The following is a 22,791-nucleotide window of genomic DNA, read 5'->3' as shown; positions in this document are numbered from 1 at the left end:
CACATAAAATTTGGCCCTAACATTTTCAATCTTTAGTCTCTCCATTAATCTACATAAATGGGTTTTTTTATAAATTAAAAAAAAAAAACACCCATCACCATTTGACTATCCAATTAAATCCCTAAATCCCCATTCATCACATCCGATTAATGCTAACATATATTTTATCGAAAAGATTCCCCCCTCTAAATCATCTAATAGAGTATAGACTAGAGGAGGGACGACTTTGAAAACGAAAACCACGAACTCTCCAAAGTTTAAATTAACATGCGACGTGCAGTACTAATCCACGTTTTCCTTTCCCACTTTCCATTATGGATTTTCAAATAATTAGTTTCTCGATTGCTCCGCTCTGCCTACAATCCTACTCTCTTCTCCTATATATAACGAACCTGCTGCTCCAACTCCCCTGCCAAATGAAAAGGCACACGCTCTACACGCATACAGAGAGAAAGAGAAAGGAGAGCGCTTCCATTCAAGTTGGAAACGTTCTCACTTTCACACAGAGAGAGAAGTGCGATTTATATATATGGAAGCAGTTGGGGCTGTTGAAGGATTGGTTCGATGTGCAGTGGAAGGGTGCATATCTATGATGGACATGGAGGTAGAAAGGAGGCCATACCATAGGAACTGTAGCTGTGCCCTCCACAACAAGACTGGTACGGAAGGTGGTGGTTCTTCCAAGGCTTGTTCTCGATGCGGGAAGTTATCTTATCCTGTTAAACGGTCGTGGACCACCCAGGGTTACTTGTCCCTGCGCGTGGTGATGGCTACTGATCAGGTCGTTTTTTCTTACACTGATTTTTGGAGATAAGAGGAATTTAGGTGATTGTGTTAGCACCTCGTTGAGCTGCTCTCCACTTTTTTACTTATTTTTATCTTTCCTCAACTGTACCAAGGAAAAATAAATAAAAAAATTAGCAAAAGTAAGATCATCCCCATCATCAAACCGCGTCGGGCTCCTCTCCAACGAACCTCATCGCCCAAGGAGTGCCCAGTGAGCATCCATCGGCTGGGCTAACTGAGCCCATGCCAGGATGCGTGCCTGTCCACATCTCAGTGTGCGTCCAATCAGCCCAGCCGGATCCAACAAAATAAAATCCCAAAAGCAATAATTGTAGCAAATTTTTATCCAACAACCCCTTTCTTTTTTTTTCTTTTTTTTGATGTTGTTGATTCCAGTATTGGGCTCAGGTCATTTTTCGGTACAAAGCTTAAGTCAATTCTACGTGAAAAACAATGACTATCTCCATTAAAAAAAAAAAACACAAAGAAGAGGGGAAAGGGTTTCCTACGAGGTCAGCCTAAGAATGAATCTGCACACTACAACCAATGAAAGGTTAAAAAATGGTATCATTCATATGGACTCTACTTGAGGCTACAGGGACAGAGAAATGTTAGTGTGGGTTCTACTGTTTAATTTTGTAATAGCATACTTCAGCAATTGGAGAACCTATAGACTGCAAGACGTCTAAATAATATTGCTCTTCTTAATAAACTATTTCCAATAATTTACACATACATGTCATATACATGGCAGGCTTAGCACATCCATGCAAGTACAGCAAAAATTCAGCCATACCTTAACCACAGACCAGAGTTAAGCAGGATTCTTCAGCTTGTCTTCAATGAGTTCAATACAGCGATACAAAACCAACTCAATGGGATTTAAGCCACATACTATGTCAAATGCAAGCTGACAGTAATCCTTCTCATTTTCTGCCATAATCCCTGTAACTAACGTCCGCAAAGGTAGAAGCCACTCCATGTAAGCCCTACGTAAAGTGTTCTCTGATAGCACCCCAGTGTAGTTTGTCTTTCCTGCAGTTCATCAATCAAAACAGCCTAGAAAATCAGTTGAAATAATAGATCAATTTATTCATGACATGCAGGTGAGTACCTCATCATGCATTCATTCATCTCTGTACAATTTTAACATGACCCATTAAACCCCATTCCTACCAAGCTATCGTGGCTCATCTACTCATTTTTGTTTCGTGCTTATGAAATAACACTATACCTCAGAGCAAGGTGAAACATTCAAAAAATGATTAACTGTGGACATCATTAGATATCTTAGTCGTAGACACATGCACAAGCCAAACAAAATCTTCAGTGGCATATATCAAGCAACTCAGTTTCATGCAACAGTTCAAAACTTTACTGTTCTAAGGGGTGAGGTAGTCATCACATAGTAATCATGTGACACAAATGAATATTACCTAGTTATCTTCAGTTGCATAACATTAATCTTTTAGCTCATCGGTTGTATACATGGCCTTAAATTCTTAATCACTTATAAATTTTAAGAAATGGCTAGCATTGTTTGCATTTCTTATAATATGATGCCCACCCCTACTGGCCATCCATCTTGACTCAATTATCAACAGATAAATATCAATTAACCCCTTGGAATTCCTTATGAGGGCACACCAAATCCATTATACAATACTTGATTGAAAAAGAATCATCCACCATAAATTTAAACTTGCGCCAATTATTACGGATGTCCAGGATTCAGAAAAAATGTCATAAAGCTCTAGGTGGGACATCCACACCATCCCAAACAAAAACCATCAAACCTAAAATTCTTATTGTCAATTCAAATCCATTAAGCACACCCTTGAACCCAAGATTTCAACTGACCAGATAACCTATGATTGTTTTAACTACAGATTGCAATGTCAGATTGAACAACTCAGAACCAATACTTAACTCTGCCCACACTAGCCAGCAGGTTGCTTGACACAGCAGGATCATTTTGAACCATCTGAGTGTGAAATATAATAAATAATGATTAAAGGTAAAAATAATAACTGGTACCAGACTACCAAGGAACAGAATATCAAGAAATTAAAACAAACTAAATAAATTATGCATCTTTCATCTCACACAGAGTAGTATAAATGAACACACTTCTACTCCAATCCTATTTTTATTATTATTTTTTAAAAAACTTTTGAAAAATTACTTCTACTCTGCTCCTTTCCCTGATAAAACCTCTCTTTATGAAAAGCGTAAAACTCAAAGACTGCAAGTGATATATGATAGAGAGAAGCAAAGCTCCAAAAGGAAAGCAGAGGAGAAAACAGAAGAACATCCAAAACAACAACCAGCAACCAAATCCAAAACCCAAAAATATGAGCAGACAACCCAATAAAACCAACACCCATCAAAAGGCAGCCTGAAACCAGAAAACTCAGCACATCAGAAAATACACAGCTCCTATCCCCCCCCCCCTCCACACACACACACGCACCAAAAAAAAACCGACCGAAAGTACCATTTTCTCAGGAAAAACAAGTATATGGTCATGACCTAGCAAACAAACTGAGAGAGCACAACAATCCTTCTAGTACTATGATATGATGCCCCTGCTGTAAACCTGTAATTAGAATGTCCACAAAAAGATTGATAAGGATTTTTCTGCTTCTGGTGCTTCTCTTCCTATGTGTTTTAATGTTTATTTTCCCCTTTTTCACCTTAGGGTAGTAGAGCCAAATTTTTCCCCATTTTCACATTAATAAAATCTGCAACTATAAATCAAAATGTCTACAGAAATGATGTTATATTATCATCATGCAAGCACAATAAATAATAAAATTATCACACAACATTAAATTATACATAATAAATAATCAACATCTAAAGAGCAATAATTGAATAACAGAAACCTTTTATTTGTTCAATGTCACTACCTGTTGACTCAGATATCAATATGAATCTGTACAAGTTGAGAGCGGATAATACCTGCCCATATGATGTAATAATGTCATCAATAGAAGGAAAAACCAATTGCAAAAGAAAATAAGTGAATGCTACACCTCTGCCTGACTAATGGAAGGATCTGGCTTAATGGACCAGATTTTTAATCTGAGCGTGTCAAACCCTATCTAAATCCAACATGCCCATTGACAACCCTACATCTCACCAACTTTACAAGTATATAAGACCTCAGGCAGATAATTAGTGAATGCAACACCCCACATCATTGAAGGTCCCTTGCCCCAAGAGATTTCCATGCAAAAGACCCAACTGGGCCCAGCCTAGGGTACACCAACCCCACAAACCCAGTTTTTCAAAACTGTTGAAAAGTCAAATTAGTTCAGCCAGCTGGTTGAAATAGTGAACTGACCTATTGAACCATCATCCACCAATCACCTGGTCATTCTCATAATATTTGTACGTGAAGTGGATCTCAGCCCGAGAGTGTGGCCTACGCAAGCGCTCCCGGTGTCTATCTCTCTCCTCCCCAAAGGGCAGAGATGTCTTTTTATATGGGGAGGAGAGACATATGAGAGCACTAGCGTAGGCCACAGTCCCGGACAGAATTCTTTTCCCTATTTGTATATTAACATCAATGAAACAGTGTTACTAATTTAGTCCTACGAGTTGAAAACCTAACTTCCAACTAAGGATTTGATTAAACAATGTCTTGCCATTGCAGTAATAGCTGAATTGTAATAAACTATGGCTTTGTTAGTTATGTATATAATAGTTCGGAATATTTGAAGTTCTAAGCCTTAAACCGTCCAACAGGCCATGAGACCTTCAACTAATCTGATGACCCGTATGTGGCTTCAATAATGGGTGGGCAGGCCAAGTTTCAGAACATTGTTCTATGAAGTACTTTCAGGTAGAGAATTTTCAGCTCAATTGAAGTTAAAAACCAAATGGAAGGTAAAACCAACTAAAAGTTGAAATTAACTGATTTGAGAGGGGAGAGAGAAAGACCGCATCACTATCCTCAGGAAGGGAAGGAGGCCCTCCCTTTGGAGGCTTCAGGACCAGCTCCACAAATTCAAGGACATCAGCACTCCAAAATGGCGTGCTTTTATCAGCAGTATTCTCTACTTTTATGATTTCTATATCTTTTCGCATTTCCTCTCTAACAAGATCTAAAAGAATTGCAATCTGTAAAAAAAAAAAAACCACACCACCAGTTTAAAAAGATGTTAATGCGACTCCAGGGTTGAATGACTATTACATATAGCTTGTACTCTTGACTTGAACTGGCTTACCATGGAAGGAAAGTTATTATTTGTAAGCAAACCCTTTAAAATGTCAAACCTTTGATAAGATGGAATATCAGCAAGTACCTGGTCATATTGTCGTACAGAAATCAGAATAACATGAGAAAAACAATAAAAGCAAACATAGTCAAGATTGAAAAATATATTAATCAGGAAAATGATAGCCAGGGAATACTTGAAGTGAAAATCCCAAGGTAAATAGTTCCATGATAGTCAATGATTTAACCTAATACTATAAATTTCATGTCTACTAGTTCAAATGCAATCCACATCAATCTTCTATTTTATTTATTTTTGGTTGGGGATTGCCAAGAACATAAAGATTCCATTTAGATTCAGACTCAAGTCATGGCTAATCCTTTTGATTTAGTTGAGGACTCAATGATGTAACACATTCGATTTCCACCCAGGAAAAGGAGAAAAAGAAAAAGCTGTTTGGCGAAGAAAGACAGGAATCATTAAATATCTTATTAAATATATGGAGATTTCAGGAGTAATCTTGCAGTAAAAGAACAACGTATAAACAAAGTTAATGTAGCTGAGATTAAATAGTGGTAAAGAAAAGACAAGATAAAAATAAGAAAAGAAAATATTAGAGGTAATTTAGGAGTGGTTCCAATCATAGTTTTAAAAACTAGACCAAACTGGCGGTCGAACTGGAGAATAATCGAAACTACCCTCTTCAAAAACAGACAAAATCATCCAGTTTTTTGTGAACCATACAGTATGGTTCAGCAGTTTTCATTTATTTATTTATTTTGAATTTTAACATTAATTTATTATTTTTCTCTGGTCAAAATCACAGTTCTTTCTGTCAAATCCAGTCTGAATCACCTGATCAGACCAGGCAGCTATTTTGGTCACCCTCCGGTCCAGTTTTGAAAACTAAGTCTCCAATATTTGATATGCTGAGTGTGCAGAGATAAATGATAGTCAAACATCTAAAATTATATCCATATATTTAACAGGATAAAAAGATATTGATACAAATTCAGATGTCTTTTTGGTATTTGGATGGTAATTAGATGGAAATTTAGATAGTGATGTACCCATTCTGGTAATAATTTAAGATTACAGATAATCATGGTTCATAGATACTTAGGCTCTCTTTGGTATGCCAACAAAAATATTTTTTGTCAAGAAATTGGAATTGTTTGGTTGCAAACATTGAAAATTTTCATGAATAAGAAATTTATTTGGTAACTCTAATTTTTGCAAATAGAATTCATCTCTGCTTCTTCCTCTACCGAACAAGCATCCAAATCTCTAATGTAGATGCCAGTTCAATTATGAACCAACTCTAAAGGAGGATTGATACACTGATGTGCAGCAACTTCAGGAACAGACTAGTCACTGAAATCGATAGAAAATAAAGATAACAAATAGAAGAAGAAAGGACGGATTCACCTCTCACTCTTCCTTGGGCCTCTTACCCTCTCAGAGGTCTCTCACCTCATTGCATCTCACAACCATTAATGGTTGCAAACTGAACCAAACTCAGAATTTTCTCTAAAATCGACTTGGCTGGTTATCAGCCTTTTCGTTTATTTATAAATCCAATCGATTACATCCTATGTTCTTTTGGAAATATCTTAAAACAAAAACCCCAATTAAAATAGAACTCCCATACCTAATCTATAATTAGAGACTAACCGATTAACTATTACATGAAAATAGAAAATAACTAAACTAACCAATTTCTAAAACCCCACACAAGGTAGCAACTGTCTTGGACTCCAAGTACTCCACGCAAGCTGTCATGGGTCCACCAAATCTGGGTAGATACCTCCTCTTTAGTCTTTACTGCAATGAAGAAAATAATCCTAAATTATCTCCTTAACAGCTCATTCACTTGGAAAGAAAGCCTCCACACAACTGACCATGGGGTTCACCCAAAATCTGGAAAATATCTTCCATGCGAGCTGGCCATGATCTTTTCCTTGTTTGATGGTCTTTGCCTTCCAAAATACAGCGGGTCAATCACCTTTATAGCACAAATCAATATGGGCTGATGTGAACAGATGCACTGATTTGCGAACTGTAAATCATATAACTGCAACCTGTGAGGGACATGATTTGATTTGAATCTGGTCATTGTATGTAGCAGATCATGAACATAACTGAGTAGCAATGAAGGTTTCTATTTTGGATCCTTTTGAGCACTCTGGATAATTCACCCAAAAAAAACTCTCCGGATTCTCAAAGCAAGAGAAGGGTGAGCAATCTCTGCGTTTCTTGGCCACATTTCAATATTAGACCGGCACTGCATTTTTAAAAAATATAAATAGGCCATGGGTTTCTAATAACACGTATATAACCCAACCCTAGACTTATTCTTAATAAAACAAGCTTATTTTTGGTGATGAATCTGCATCAGTTTCTAATTTGAATTTGTAAACCGCAAACCTTGAGGAATTAATGTGCATTATGTATAGAGCTACAACTTACATAAGAAGACAGAATTTATACAGAGAACAGCGAAAGAAAGAAGAGTGAAATCATCAGCAGCGGTGAAATCTGTGAAGAAGACAATGATGGCAGCAAGACCAAGTTCAGATTGGGAATGGAGAGCCCTCTTGGCAATCAAATTTCTCTTGGGATTTCCAGATCCAAGAGAACCCATCGAGCCTCTGATGTGAGAGAAGGGAGATGCAAGAGACCAAATCGAGATCCTCACCTTGGTTCCCACCTACTTTTTTTAATGCACCTGGTCGTCCTACTCTCGTAATCCTCCACAATCAAGGGAGCGATATCCTGTAAAAGTGTAAAATGTTTCAAAGCACCAACAGAAAGAGAAGTGAAATTTCTGAGTGGATTGTGAATGTGGAACATCGTCACTCTTTCTCTTTCTTCTCTCTATATATACGATGTATGGGAGGTGGAAGAGAAACAGGGGGGAAGGGGGGATAACAGGGAGGGGATGGGGCGGGATAACAGGGATGGGATGGGGATCCAAGGTCACAAAAACCCAGTTCGGATCGCTTTAGGGCCCACCCAGATATTAAATACCAAATTGTTAATAAACCAGACTTTGCAAGGGTTTAATTGAAAAGTGGCTGTGGGTTAGGACACAAAGGTCTTTTGTATTTTTTGTATGGGGACAATATTGGAAGCAATTATAAGGTGAGGGATAGAGGATAATAAGAGGCACAAGGAGGGGTATTTTGGCAACACAAGGAATAAAGTTAAAGACTAAAGGATCGTGGGATGAAGGGTCATCTTCAACCTCACTACACAAACAGAAAACCAGCGGTAAAATAGAGTTGTTTGGGATTTACTACTCTTGTACTCTCACGATTGACACCACAGCTTGACCTGAGGGTTTAGTAATGAATTACAGCTCACTGCTCTCTTAAGGATAACTGAAGGTCTCCCTAAACAGCAAACCCAGCAAGAGTTTCAGAGTTCTGAATCTAACCTTGGCGGTAAACAGTACCCAGGTTTGATTTACAGGTTAATATATTAGGGTACGAATGGGATGGGCTGAAATTACAGAGATTGGGTCGCTCAAAGGAGTGCTTCCTTCAACCTAAACCTAGGTTGAAAATGAGAGTGTAGAGAACGATCAAATATCAATATGGCTGGTTACAGTTGTTGCTGGAACATAGGTAATAGTAGGTGTGTTTCAGAAATTCAACAGGAAAAGTAGGGAGAAGAAAGAAGGGAAGAAGAAGGAGAAAAAATCACAGAGAAGAAGATGGTCACACGACCTGATTTGTATCAATGCGGCACTACCCAAAATAAAACTTCATTCCAAATCCGAAAATTAAATTACGATTACAAGAATATTTAAAGATAAATAAAGAGATTCCAAATCCAAATAATCTTAATCCTTAACTAAAACCATTAAAACGGGACTCTAATTTGGACTCAAACTCTTTCAATACTTGGCCTATTAAAAAAACAGCAATTACAAGATAAACTCAACTAATAAAATCTAAATAAATAAATAAACTAAATATTCTGCTGGTTCCAAAAAAAAACCCAATTGGATCGGGTTAATCTTCATATGGAACCAACGGGTTTGGGCCGGTCCAAGGAATTGCTCTTGCATCAGAGGGGGTGGGGGGGTTACCTGCTCCACTGCTTCTTCTTCTGTAGAAAATCAATAGGTATAGAGTGGTAGTAGTAAGGTTAGAGTTAAATGACAAGTTTGCCCTGTTGCAACATGTGCTCATTGAACAGTAAAGCACAAAATAAGTTTGAATTGATTTCAATCAAATGAGTGAAATAGCTCTCCACAAATAAGGTGAAACAGCTCTCCAACTATTTCACTATTTCAGATAAAATTGATTTCAATTTCTCATAAATAAAGTGAAAAAATCATACCAAACATGACCCCATGAAATATTTTACGAAATCATACCAAAGAGAGCCTTAGATGAAACATCCATTGGGTATCAAATCAAATTCACATAATTGGATATGCTAATAATGGTATATCCACTCTGAATTCGTTCCATTCAGATCCCTAATTAAGAGAAAGTCATTTGAGGAGGCATGAACATCTGGAACAATCGTCTCGAAATGCACTTGTGACTTGTGAGGAGTTATCTGATTCAAATTAGAGAAGCTAAAAGAACAAGAGCAGGACTAGAATGACTTTGGGAGAGTGGTTAGGAAAGACACGCATGACTTACAATTAACAAGAAGTATGTCTCTGAATAGAGTTGAATGGCAAAAAAGAGATTTGTGTAGCCAACCCATTTTAGTTGTGATAAGGCTTAGTCAAGTTGAGTTGGAGATCTAGGTTCATAGAACTACTAACAAGTTCATACATCACATATTTCAGTGGCATGTAACCATGAATCTTACATTACAAAATATCAGAATGGTACAGGTATTATCAGTCAGTTTATGCATGGGAACAATGCTATATACAACAACTTGGCATGACGTTAAACTTGACAAAGCAACGTATCAATTTTATGTTAATGACTCAACAATAGGAGGAGCATTGAATGGATGATGATAGTTTCAAAAACTAAAGCATGAAGAAAATGTTAAAAAATTAAAAGAATAGCTCACCCTCTTCAAAGCAGAAAAAGCATTCTTCCTTAATTCTGCATCTGGAGCATATATTATGACCATTTCAATTGCCTGGAACATTTATTCCAACTATTAGCCAACAAATAAATCAGCAATGAGCTCAAATACACAACAAACAAAAACATGAATACCTTTATGGAAGAAAAAAGACTAGGCATATAGATTAAGCAATCTGTATGGTCATCAATACAGTTTTGAGAGGTATTTCTGTCCATAATACACAATAAGAAGTCAATAGCATGTTTCTTTAGTAACCATGGTTGATCCACTGAGGAGAGTATGTATTTTAGCATGCCAACAGCTTCCCACGTTTTAGTTTTACTACTACAAAGTTTATCCTTGACTCCAGCCAAATCCTCCTCAGCAGCCTTTGAAACCTCATCATAGGTATAGCCCCAGATTACTGCATGAATTAATCAACCGATGACAAGATACAAGTAAGGACAATAAAGCTGATCTCAAATACAAAGATAGTTTTTTTTTTAATAAAAATACAAAGATAGTTCAGATGAAGGAGAAAATACACAAATAAAGAAATTTAGTGGATGTAATGTGACAACTTAAACCTGTAAGAGCTCCTCCATGCTTGACATAGGAAAAGCAACTTGCATAATCATCATCACTGTCCTCTGTACCAATTTGTTGACAATGAATCAGAAGCTCTTTTGAATAAGTGAATAAACGAAGACAGAAGCCACACAAAAAACTGAATTTGAAAATACCTCCACAAACACTGTTAGTGAAGGCATCAATGTCACATCCAGTTATAAGACCAATATATGACAAACCACAAACTGGAAGGAAGCGTGACAGTTGAACCACCAGGGGAACACAGCTTTGCACTTGAAGTTCGTTTGTCATGCCCCGTGAAAGAAGAGCCTGCACATCAAGATTGAATGGCAAAGAAACCATGAAATTATATAACCGAACAAATAAGCAACTGAGAATAAGCATTGGAAACTGAAATATAAAAATAGTAGCTTGCACATCAAGGGCAAAATTGAGGAAAAATAAGTGAAAAAACATGTTATGGGCATAACAGCAACGATGAGTGAGTAAATAAGTGAAGAAGCTGCCCTTAGGGGGGTGGGGACTCTCAAACTAAAACTTAAAATTTGCTATAGTGGAGTGACAACCATTATTTGCAGCACAAAAAGGCCAAGTAGAGCATTGAGCTCTTCTTTTCTTCTGCCCTCCTGTTGAATGAAGTGAAGGTGAAATTAGAGGGACGTGATACAATGTGTTGTCAAAATATCCGCAACAATGTTATATTGCACAAAGAAAATTTTGTTGAGTGTCACAGACCAACTTTTGGGAAGCTGACTGCATAGAAGTGGCAATGCCTATTACTCTGCTAATCAAATCCGTAATGGAATTTTTCTCTTCATCATCCAACTCTGAAGACACAACCTTTAGAGCATTCAGGATTCCAGGGACTGCTGCTTTTAATTGTTCAAAGACACGTCTCTGAATGCAAAGAAAGACTGGGGGAAAAACAAAAAGAAATGAATGCATCAACAGCTTCCTTGGAACTTTGTAGGAAAATTATGGGGCTTCAAAATCTTCAGGACAAGATACTGGACCATGAAAGAGAGAAAGGGGGGAAAAACTTTATTGGCCTCATTAAAGAATAAAACAGAAAAGTACAAACAACAAATACATTCTTATTCTTCTTGTTATGGATACAATAAGAGATCTGGATCCAGGATGGGATCAGCTGACCCTTAACAAATCCTCAAGGGAAAAAAAAAGCCAGACAGGATCACCAATCCTAGGCAAAACTAGGATCAATCGGCCTTGGCAATCAAGAACTGATCTGTGACTGGATCCATGGATCCTTGAAAGGAACAAAGAAGCACAAAGCATCTTAAACAACAGTTACTATTGATTGTATGAGTTGAAAAGAGTCGTTAAAGACAGTTCCACCAGAAAACAGACTCCAACAAGTGATGATGGCTTTATCCATTTTTATTGGTTGTCGAGTTTTAAACTTCAAAATGAGATAAGTAGTCAAAACTAGGTGAGTCCACTAAACTCAGGAAAACATGGCTCAAGGTACAGCATAAAATCAAATCTAAGAAAGGAGGAGGGGGGGAGGGGGAGATTGAAGTTTAACAAGTCTGAAATCAAGTTTTGCTGCTAAACAGGCCCAAGATTTCCATGGTAGAAGAACCAACCGAACTCAGTTTTCTGCCCCCCTCCCCACCCCCATCCCCACCCCCAAACAACAACAGTAATATCCTTAGACAAAAAGATGTGTGGGCAGCTCACCCACATAACCTTACATGGAAGGCACACCTAATTGTGCCACGTGAAAAGATGTGGCAATTTCGACTATTGGATATCTAAGGTGTCCTCCCCCCCCCCCCTCACACACACACAAAACAGAGGCTTTTTACTTCTCTTTATAATCATCAAGGGGAAAATTTTGAAAAAGGTTTGAGTTAAAAAGGGGAAAAAATTCAAAGGCTGGACTCACATATAGGGTTAAGCTATGTTTCTTCCCACCCATCTGACTGCCTGGATCTCCTCGCTTTTAATCCGAGTTAAAGCTGAAAAATCATGCCTGAAATCTTGCCAAATCTTTACACCAGGTTGATTATATGAGTGTAGGAAATTCTTCCTAGATGACCTGCCTAACATTCCTTGATTTAAGCCACATAAAAGGGTTATCTGGCCATTCAAATACGGGATATGCAAGGTGATTCTCTGGATTAGCCAATTGACAAATTTTCTAGCCCACTGAACAGTATGCCCCATCACGTACTCTAACTCTTTTGTCGCAGTTTTAACTGTGAAAATGCTCACATTATTTGGGTCAACCATACCCATAAGGCCATAAGGGGGCTTTTATTTTGCACGTGGTGAGGGGACTCTGGATAGAAACTTACCATGAGTAGAGGAGGGTCTCTGCAATATGTTTACTTTTTACAAGAATTACCTAAGCTGCCATGTGGTTTATTTACCATCCATCAAGGTTGGTCGTGACTCATTTTCTGCTGATCCAATTTTTTGTCATTCTAGTGAAGAAACAAAGCCTCCCTAGACAGTCCTTTTGCTGAGTTTATCATTGGTTTAACCTTCCCAACTATTATGGCTGAGTTCATTTTGGAAGTATCACAACCTGATCCTACCAAACCACTCAAAAAGCCGAAAAGACCCGCTAAACCAAACCCACTTTCACTTTATCTACAGCTGTATCTTCTGTAAATCATAAACACTTATGACTTCTCCCATATATTTAAACAAAATCATTTTTTACCTTTCTATTGTCAATTTGACTCTACAATTAAATCCAATGACCATTAAAAAAGAAAAGAGAAGAGGTCAAAGAAATGAGCATTAGATGTTGTTTTCCACACATTTAAGCTTTTTGTCAACGATTCAAGAAGGACCTCATAGTATCTTTAACCCAGCATACAGCAATTTTCAGGTGTTACTATATGCTGATCGTAAAATAACATAAATAAATTTATGTGCTCCTAGGAAACATATTACTCTATTCGATTGATCAGGAACAATCGAAAAAAGCCAGACCAGTACAGTATCTCTTTGAATCCTTTTGTCAGGTGATCTATGAATTATATTTGGACGGTGACAGAAAATCACAGGAAGTTCATGCGCTACTGTTTCTAAAAGACTTATCGTACATGGATCACCAGACAAAAGGATGTGTTTCATAAGTACTACAATATTTATCAGCTATTTCTCTGCACTCCACTTAAAACAAAATTTTCTCCAAACATTAAATGAATGGGCAACCGCAATTTGGATGATACAGTAGTACATTGAAAGATTACCTTTTGAAAGCCCAGTCAGAATAGGAACAACGTAAGCAGGTGTCAAGACCATCTTATCAGGGGAACCTAATGCCTGCTTAAGTGAAATGAAATGTCATAAGTACACCAGAGGCACAAAAATGAGATAACCAGACAACTTAAAAAATACCAATACATAGGATGTTTTTGTGTCTTATAAGTGTCATATTTCAATATAAACATAGTATAGAAGCAACCAAGAAGAACAGACCAAATTTTGGCTTATGTCAGGGATATCCCCCCCCCCCCCCCCACACACCCACCCACCCACCCAAAAAAAGGATCAGGGATATCTTATATAGAGAAATTTAACAGGAACTTTTGATGCTACCTACTCCATTTAGCAAAGAAAATTTGTACTCTCGGGTTTTTGCTATATGCAGCTATCCCCCCCCCCCCCCATACACACACACAAAAAGAAAAGGATCAGTGATATCATAAATAGAAAAATTTTACAGGAAATTCTGATGCTACCTACTCCATTTAGCAAAGAAAATTTGTGTTCTCTTGGTTTTGGCTATATGCAGCTAGGAGGCAGTGGTGATTTCATGTAGAAAAACAGGGTTTTGGAGATTCAAAATGAGTTGATTAGCTAGGGTTTTATGGCATGTACTGCTGCTTGCAATGGAAGATCAGGATTTGAATATTTGATGATAACTGAAAGATCTGACGGTGGTTGATGGAATTGGATGTGTTTGTGGGGTTATAATGGCCAGCCATATGGGCTGGAAGTATCAGGTTTTAAAATAAACGAGAAAGCAATTACAAAATCCATTATTCACCTCAAAAAGCTTTATCCCAACTATTTCAGTTCAGCTAGAAAACAAGAAGAGAACAAGAATAGAAAAGAGAGGGGGAAAGAGAGAGTAGGAACGTAACTTCAACACTGAACATCCTGAAGCAAGAGGTCAATTAGATTTAAATTGGTTAAAATTTTCACTCCATCATCACTCTAAAAGACGCAACTACAGCCTCTACTTCTAAGCACAGAGTCCTAATTGGGCCAGAACTTCTACTCTCAATAAGCGCATTATCCATGCCACTTATTATGCTCACAATTAATTTTTAAAATCCTAAAAACATCCAGCATTTGAAAAAAATTAGTAATAAGACCATCTTCTGATTATTTACATATATATGTCTGCAACCATTAGACTGAATAGTATTCACTAACTAATGAATCTTTTGACAAACCACTACAGTCACACTATAATACCAACCAAACACTATCACCAAACATAACAACTACATCATTTAAATCCAATCTATAGACCCCACAATCAAAAAAGACTTCAAGATGGCTCAGAATATGTGCAAAAAAGAAACTTTCACCCCTTTTTGACTCTATACTTCCCTTGGCTTTAGGATTTCCACCAACCAAATTAAGAAAATTCAATATTTCATCAACTTCTGAAAAATGTGAGAAGCTACTCAAACTTATTATCTCTCTTGCAATAATGTTATCTATCCGTAAAAAAATTTCCATCAACTTCCACTTTAAATGCATTTTACCTTTGCTTCCAATTACAGATTCAACTAGGGGCAAATTAACTTCACCCACACTCATAATTGTTCTTCAAATGCAGATAAAACATGGTCCTCAGATAGATCATGATGGAAATGAAAAGGCTGAAACATTCAATTTAGGCACATTGAGAGCATTGCCACCAAAGTGGCTTGAATTCCTTGTTATATTTCAGCTTTTCTGGTGTTACATTTAACTCTTCTTTCCGCAGTTTTACATGAAACCCCAAAACAGAGGAATGAGCTCATACTAATGCTCTGATATGCGGCACATAGGGAGAACTTACATCGCAGAGAACCGAAAGCATATCCCGTGGATTGCAAGTTGATATAAGGTGGCTTACTAAACTTTCGACAAGCTCCTGGCATTTATGAGACACTCCTCCGAACTTGGCAACTGCCTTGGGCAACTCAAACGACAAGGCATCGATCACTTCCTGCAATATTGGAGAATCCAAGTTGAAAAAGGAAGTGAAGACATCAGCTAAATCAAACTGAAAGAGCTCCAATATAGAAGAAGACAAACCTGGTCCAGTGAAGGAGAGCTAATGAAGCGCATTAGCTCAGTCAGAACCATTACTGCATCCTTCTCCTTCGAATCCTGGCTGTCAGGGTCGGATACAGCGGCACTGCTGACAGAGTTTAGGAAATCAACGACCTTGGAAACGGCTTCTGCGGACTCATTTAAATCTCCAGTTTTGACTGACTGAAGAGAAGAGAAGAGAAGAATAAGTAGATAACACTAAGACTAAAACCAAACGAAGACAGAACCTTACACGAGAAAGTTGAGAAGTAAAAGTTCTTACTTTGGAGCACAAGTTCAAGATTTCACGGAGACGAAGGGCGAGGGGATGAAGAGATGCATCTTGATCCCCTTCGCTATGCGAATCGATCAAGTGTGATGTTCCTTCTGACATTGTTAATTCGAAGATTGTGGTTCAAACGAGAGTTGCCGCGAGTGGCGATCACCGGAATTTAAAATCCGGTACAGAAAATAAGCAACGGTTTGGAGAAAGTAGAGGTCGCCGCCGGAATCTGAGAAGCCACCAACCGTTTGGTTTCAGTGAAGAGGAACTGATGAAAGAAGGAGACGACACGTAAGGTTAAAATTCACCATGGTTGGAGAAACTACTGCTATGGCTGGTATATTCACCAGCTGCTATGGCCTATGGCAGGAAAACTCGTTGTTGAAAAACCGGGAATCGTACACACACCAGCCTCCATTAATTATAATCAAATCGGCTCTGAATCGTCGAAATCGGTCGTAAATCGTAATCAACCGAAACCCTAAAAAATAAAGACACTGTGTCAAATTCTTGTCTTGGGTTTAAACTCAGTTCCAATTAAGACACAAATCAAACCCAGCAAGACTTGCAAATAATGAGCAAACCCTTTTTCAGTTTCAGACAAAACAAATTTACTTTAAGATCAATTATATATCAACCAGAGTTCGAAAATTTGTCAAATTCCTAGGGTTTAAATTCAGTTCCAATTCGAATCATCCTGGAATCGTCCGAGAATCAGTTGGACTTGGTCGGAATCAGTGAGAATGTTCCATTATGACTCAACGTCTAACGATCGTGAATTCGAATTTTAAGATAGTTTTTCAGTAAAAAAAAAATCTTTTATATTGGAGTACACCTCGTGTATGTTCATGTATGTGTACCAGTACTTCATCTAGTTACAAGTCTAGATGTTGTATGTCAATTTTTAAAATCCAATTCTTTTCAATAAAATATCTTAATTGTATTGGATCACAACCTGTGTATGTTCATGCATGTGTACCAGGCATTGGGGTCCTCTATTGCCCAGCTGCCCCTATTGTCGTGTGCGGTCCAAACATAGTGAAAAGACCTCCCTACCCTTGCCCAAGCACCTTGCCCAAGCGGGGGTAAGGCGATCTTTATCGCCTTGCTGTGTCTGGGGAACACGACAGTAGGGGCAACCTCAAGAGGAAGAATAGATAAGCATCTCATTAGAACCTGGTAATCAGACAATACAGTCACCTGTGTCATCTCACCTCCTAATATGATTTGGGTTTGGGAATTGCCATTTCTAACACTCTAGGACTAATAAACTGAACAAAAGTAGAACTATCCATTGAAATTGAAGTTAACCGCTAACCAAGTTCATGAATAAGGCCAACTTAATTAATCAATCTAACAGATTCATTAGGAACCATCGTTTCAAACATTGAAATTGGATTGATCGAATCGATTATGATTGATCCCGATTCTGGACGTTCTCGAGTAGTGAATACTAGGGTTTTGGGACCGAATCCTTAAGTTTTTAGATCTAGAGGGTCAATTCTAGGGTTTTTAGGGTCGATTCCGGCCGGATTTGAATCAACAAGGACCAATTCGACCCCGTATTTGCATTTTAAATCCTTGTTAGGAACTGTATTTAGTCAAGGGATTATGATGTATGGCTTGAGGTTAAATTGATCTTGGCGACTCAAGCCCTGGACCATTACAGTTGGCTTGGTGAAGAGTGAAGACCTTCACAATTACATGATCCATTTTTACCATTTTGCCACACAAGAGGATCAACAAGTGGTGGCCAACAGGCCAAGAACACATATCCATCCATCGAAATTGCAATTTCTCTGTCTCTCTCTCTCTCTCTCTCAAACAAACAAAACATGTGGAAATCCATAATCCCAGTCCCATGGGCTCCTCTGCTACGCCTCTCCTCAGCTACTACCACCACCGCCACCGTCCACTGGCCCATCTCTCGTCTCAACCCAGACACCCTAACTCAACACCTGCAATACACTTCAACCGCCGCTCCATCATCTTCCTCTCCACTTTTCTCCCCCTGCCCTCCCCTCTCGCCATCGCCGCCGATGAGAATGTCGTCGACCCACAACCCCCTCAACCACCGCGGCCACCGCCGCCCGACACCACCATCACCGACCGATTCTTCATGGACTTCAGCATCTGCCCAAACTACTTCCGCTCAGACCGCACATTTGGTGACGAATTATCGGCCTGCCAAGACTCCGAGCTTCTGGGCCGTGTTGTTTTCGGCCTCTACGGCAAACACGTCCCTTTAACCGTCTCTAACTTCAAAGCCATGTGCACAGGCTCCTCCGGTTCTTCTTACAAAGGCACTCTGGTTCAGAAGATCTTTCCAGGTGAGTTCCTCATCGCCGGTCGGCAGGGGCGAAAGGATAAGGGAGAGGTGCGTCCACCATTGGATTTGGCAAGGAACACGGAGACCGTCGATCCGAGGTCTTTTCTGCTTACCCATTCGAGGGCTGGTGTTCTGTCGCTATGTTTGTCTGAGAACGATGATGATGAGCAGATTAAGCTTGACCCCAATTATAGGAATGCCGAATTCCTGGTTACTACAGGACCTGGTCCTTGTCCCCAGCTTGATAATCGAAATATTGTCTTTGGAGCTGTGCTTGAAGGTATGTTTTTTTTTTTCTCCCCCGATTAATGGGCATTTTTAGCTGCAGCTAAGAGATTCTGAACCGAATTAGCTCCATGTTTATCTGAACCCAAATATAAATTAGACTGGGAAGAGACTGTTTTGTTCTTGATCCATTGTTTGTATTGAGCTCATAAAATTTCAGTTCAAGATGACAAATCATAATTAGCCTTTACTGTTTTTTAAGATGCTTTGAATTAGTTGATGTACATTGTCATTGTTGTGAAACTTGGAGACTTGGACTATTTGATTTTGTCCAGGTTGCTTCTATTGATGCCTCTGGTTGATCTTGCAAATCACTTATTGAAATTCACTTTATCTGGTAACTACATTGTAGTGTGTTTTTTTTTTTTTTTTTTTTGCACGGCTTATGCTTTATAAGGGCTTGATGAACCAAATTCTCTAATTTGAAAGGGCTGCTGGTTATGTTCTTAACTTCTTATCATGCTTCAGCATGTATGTATTTCAATCATGGAACTTGGACTTTTAAGTCTTGGACTCTTAGCCAAGACCAAAATATTTTAGTGATGTCAACTTGAATTACTAGAAGTTTTATATTGAATCTGGTTTTTTTCACATCCAAATCACCATAGAAAATTTCAGCTGATATCACCGAAATATCAAAATAGTGAAAAAGCTTGATTTTGAGAAGTTGTCAACAAATTTGATTGGTGTTGGCATTAGCAGATTTTGATGGGTTCATTATTTGGTGGTCCTAGCACCTCTGTATGGTACGCATATTCTTTAGGGGAAGATATATACTAGCTATGTCCTCATCAACTTGTAGATGTGCTTAAATTCCATTTATTCTTTGGCTATGGAGTTTATTTGGGGACTGTCTTTATTCCTCCGGACTATGGAGTTCTGCATTTCTGCTTTTGTTTTTCTGCCATTATTTCCTCTACAGTTAGTAGAAGTGTAATGCCAATCCAGTTCAGGAATCTAGATAATCTGGTCCTGGGAAATGTGACTGTCAACAGATAACCCATGGCATACCTGTGCAGACCAATGTGAATGGATCATGTCAATCATTTAAAATTTTCATTTATTCTTGATTCCTGCCTTTGACAATCTACAGAATCTTTCGTGTTCTTGCTATTTATTCCAATTGAACTCCTGTAGGAGATGAAGGTATCATGGAATCATTGATTTCATTTCCTAACTCTTTTTTTTTTGTTTTGTTTTGGGGGGGGGGGGGGGGTTTACAATCCACAGAAACATCTAACTCAAAATTCAGAAAATAATCAATAGATTGGATGGTTGTGATTTTGATTGAATTTATGAACTTAGGAGTTCTTCTTTGTGGGCCAATTGAATGGAGGGGCTGCTATTGATGTTGTGATGGAGATGTTCAGTCCCATGTATGAGATTATATATTATTCTTATGTTTCCCAGAGGAATGGTAATCGTGTTAGAATTTGAATTTCTTGACACCTTTTGTTTCAATTGAGTTTCAGGGTTAGATGTTGTGACAGCAATTGCTTCCATCCCAACTTACAAACCAGGTGAACGGATTCGCCAATTCAACGACTTTGCTGAGTTGCTTGGAGATGAAAGAGCCCAGGTTGCACGCACAATATGGAACAAGCCTCTTAAGACTGTTTATATCAGTGACTGTGGAGAGCTTAAAGTTGCCAAGCCTTCACTGACCCCCAGCCTTCCATGATTTGATGGACATTATCAACCTATTCAGGTAGCAGAGAACATATGTATTTTCAGATTATGTTTGTTCTAACTCTTATTGAGAGATTTTGTTGTAAATTCATTTCACAAGAAACCACATTGATTATTTGAGAAACAGAATGCAAAGTCTTGCTGACTTCTGTACTTCCTTCTTTCCATTTCCATGACATATACACTTGTCTAAACATTTACTTGCTTTAATGTTAGGAGCTCAAGTATTTACAGTGTTAGATAATCATTTTTCTTTCCCTACCTTTGATCAATTTGAATTTTTGTCATCCGATTCCCCTAAACGAGGTGGCCCAGCTAAAATTTTTATTATGTTTTAGCCCACCGAGGAGGTGAACTGGTTGAACCTGGCTAATTGGGCCAAACTTGCTTTAGATCAAGACTTTGAGCTCGCTTGATAACCTTACGAGAAATAGTTCTTGGTGTTTTTCCGTTCCAAGAAACGGGAAAACACCCAAAAACCGCTTGATAACGAAGTGTTTTTGGAAACATAAATCAAAATTTATGCTCCTTGGAAGATTTTTGACAGAACATGTCCAACATGTTCTGTCATTCTGTGCTGAAAATTAAAAGTTGTGCCCGATAAACTGCTCACGATTCTAACCTCTCTCTCACCTCTCAACGTCTCTAACCTCTCTCTCACATCTCACGCCTCTAGCCATTGAAACCTTGTACAACCTGCAACTCATCTTGGAGGTAAGATCGACCTCGTACTCTATCCCTTTCTGTCTTTCTCTCACTCTATCTCTTCCTCTCTCTCTCTTTCTGTCGCTCGCTCTCTATGCGCGATTTGGTTCACAGAAACCCTAAGAACCACGGTTTCTGTGTTCATTCATTGGAGTAAACTGAAAGCCTTGGTTATTAGGGTTTCCAACTTGAGAACCTTCGCAGCAAAGTAGGAACCCAAGAAACCTTCATCGTTGCTACAAACTTCAACAAAATCACCAGTTCGATATGCTTTCGCCATTACTAGAAACGAGAAGACCTCCCTCACTGAAAGCCCAATCGAAGGGAAATTTCAGGGTAGGTATCCGAATGGACTACCCTCTTAAGTACAAAATACTTATTCACCCAAAAGATCAAGCCAGAAATAAAGCCAAGCCACTGAAATCATACCTAGTGGTAGAACAGAGATCAGATTTGATTTCAGTTTGATATATGACGGCATGGTTGGATTTAGGGTGTAAGAAACAGAGGCTAAGGTCGCACAAGAGAATCGATTCAGACCCTAGAGTTTGGGATGGAAAGATGAATAATTGAGAAGGACCTGTGTCTCTCTTGTGGAACCAGATCAAGCTAGGACTGAACAGAACAAAACAGGGATGTATGGGTAAGGAAAAAATAAAAAAGGGAAGAAATTGAAAGGAGGAAAAGGGAAGAAATATAAGTTGGCCAAGTCAGTGACTCGCCAAGCAAACACACATAGAAGGTACGATCCATTGATAAAAGATTTAAAAGCAAGTTGCAATTGCAGACAAGACCCATAACCAAGAGAAGAAGAAGAAGAAGAGGAAAAAGTGAAGAAAGAAAAACGTTTTCCAGAACAGGTTTACCAAGCGGGTCAAAAACGGTTTCTCAGCATAGAAAAGTAAAAAACGGTTCTACTGTTTCTCAGCACATAACCAGAACAGAAACAGCAGTAAGGTTATCAAGCGGGCACTTTGTTTACCTGTGATGACATCCGGTTAACCTCAGGTGGCTGAACCAGGCCAATCCGATTGACCGATTCAGCCCATTCTGTCTGATTAATGTCTGGTGACTCTAGTGCTTGTGAAAAATGGTAAATAAAAGAATAAAAACCATATCCACATGCTCCTTGATGGAAAATTATCCTCTCCAATTCCGTATAGCTCGGCAACGCGGCAGTGCTAGTGTGGATGTCCGACATGCGGCAGCTCGGACATCCAACGGTTCAAGCTCATTGACTATGTTGAGCTCAGCCCATTGGATGTCCGAGCTGCCACATGTCAGACATCCACACTAGCACTGCCGACCTATAGGGAATTGGAGAGGATAATAATCCCTCATTGATCTTCTCTTGAAATATTCTTCAACTGCTTGAATATGTCCTCAAGAGAAACCAATTTCCTTATTTCATTCGTGCTTACATTATACTTAAGAAATAAATAATGGTCCGAGTCTCCGGTTTCATTTCTTTTATTATTATTTTTTCCTATTTACTTGTGAATCCTAATGGTTTCAAGTAAAAAAAGGAAAGGAAAGAGAAGGAAGGAAAGTGA

At 38.6% G+C, this 22,791-nt stretch overlaps 2 protein-coding genes across 4 annotated transcripts; one reads left to right on the top strand and one right to left on the bottom strand.

Moving 5' to 3' along the window:
• Nucleotides 1-1,591: 1,591 nt before the first annotated feature.
• LOC122652518 (aberrant root formation protein 4) lies at nt 1,592-16,407 on the bottom strand. Of its 3 annotated transcripts, none has more exons than XM_043846280.1 (14): nt 16,231-16,406; nt 15,951-16,130; nt 15,712-15,861; nt 13,883-13,955; nt 11,388-11,566; nt 11,219-11,278; nt 10,805-10,961; nt 10,649-10,711; nt 10,214-10,485; nt 10,062-10,133; nt 5,022-5,099; nt 4,735-4,914; nt 3,699-3,750; nt 1,592-1,821 (listed from the first exon to the last, which is right to left on the bottom strand). In XM_043846280.1, exons 1-14 carry the CDS (start codon nt 16,339-16,341, stop codon nt 1,601-1,603), a joined length of 1,848 nt encoding a protein of 615 aa, XP_043702215.1. In that variant the 5' UTR covers nt 16,342-16,406; the 3' UTR covers nt 1,592-1,600. The 3 variants fall into 3 exon arrangements, with proteins under 3 accessions (XP_043702215.1, XP_043702216.1, XP_043702217.1); XM_043846282.1 differs by lacking the exon at nt 1,592-1,821 and adding an exon at nt 3,475-3,507 and having other exon boundaries at nt 16,231-16,407; XM_043846281.1 differs by lacking the exon at nt 3,699-3,750 and having other exon boundaries at nt 1,607-1,821.
• Nucleotides 16,408-18,059: 1,652 nt separating this feature from the next.
• Nucleotides 18,060-20,686, top strand: LOC122652062 (peptidyl-prolyl cis-trans isomerase CYP28, chloroplastic). The gene is made up of 2 exons (XM_043845718.1): nt 18,060-18,839; nt 20,317-20,686. The coding sequence occupies exons 1-2, from the start codon at nt 18,092-18,094 to the stop codon at nt 20,523-20,525; spliced, it is 957 nt and encodes a 318-aa protein (XP_043701653.1). The 5' UTR covers nt 18,060-18,091; the 3' UTR covers nt 20,526-20,686.
• The last annotated feature ends 2,105 nt before the right edge of the window (nt 20,687-22,791 follow it).

This window comes from Telopea speciosissima, chromosome 2 (genome assembly GCF_018873765.1).
Source record: "Telopea speciosissima isolate NSW1024214 ecotype Mountain lineage chromosome 2, Tspe_v1, whole genome shotgun sequence".
NCBI lineage: Eukaryota > Viridiplantae > Streptophyta > Magnoliopsida > Proteales > Proteaceae > Telopea > Telopea speciosissima.
Note: the sequence above shows the minus strand (reverse complement) of the source record. Positions and strands in the feature narration are given on the sequence as shown.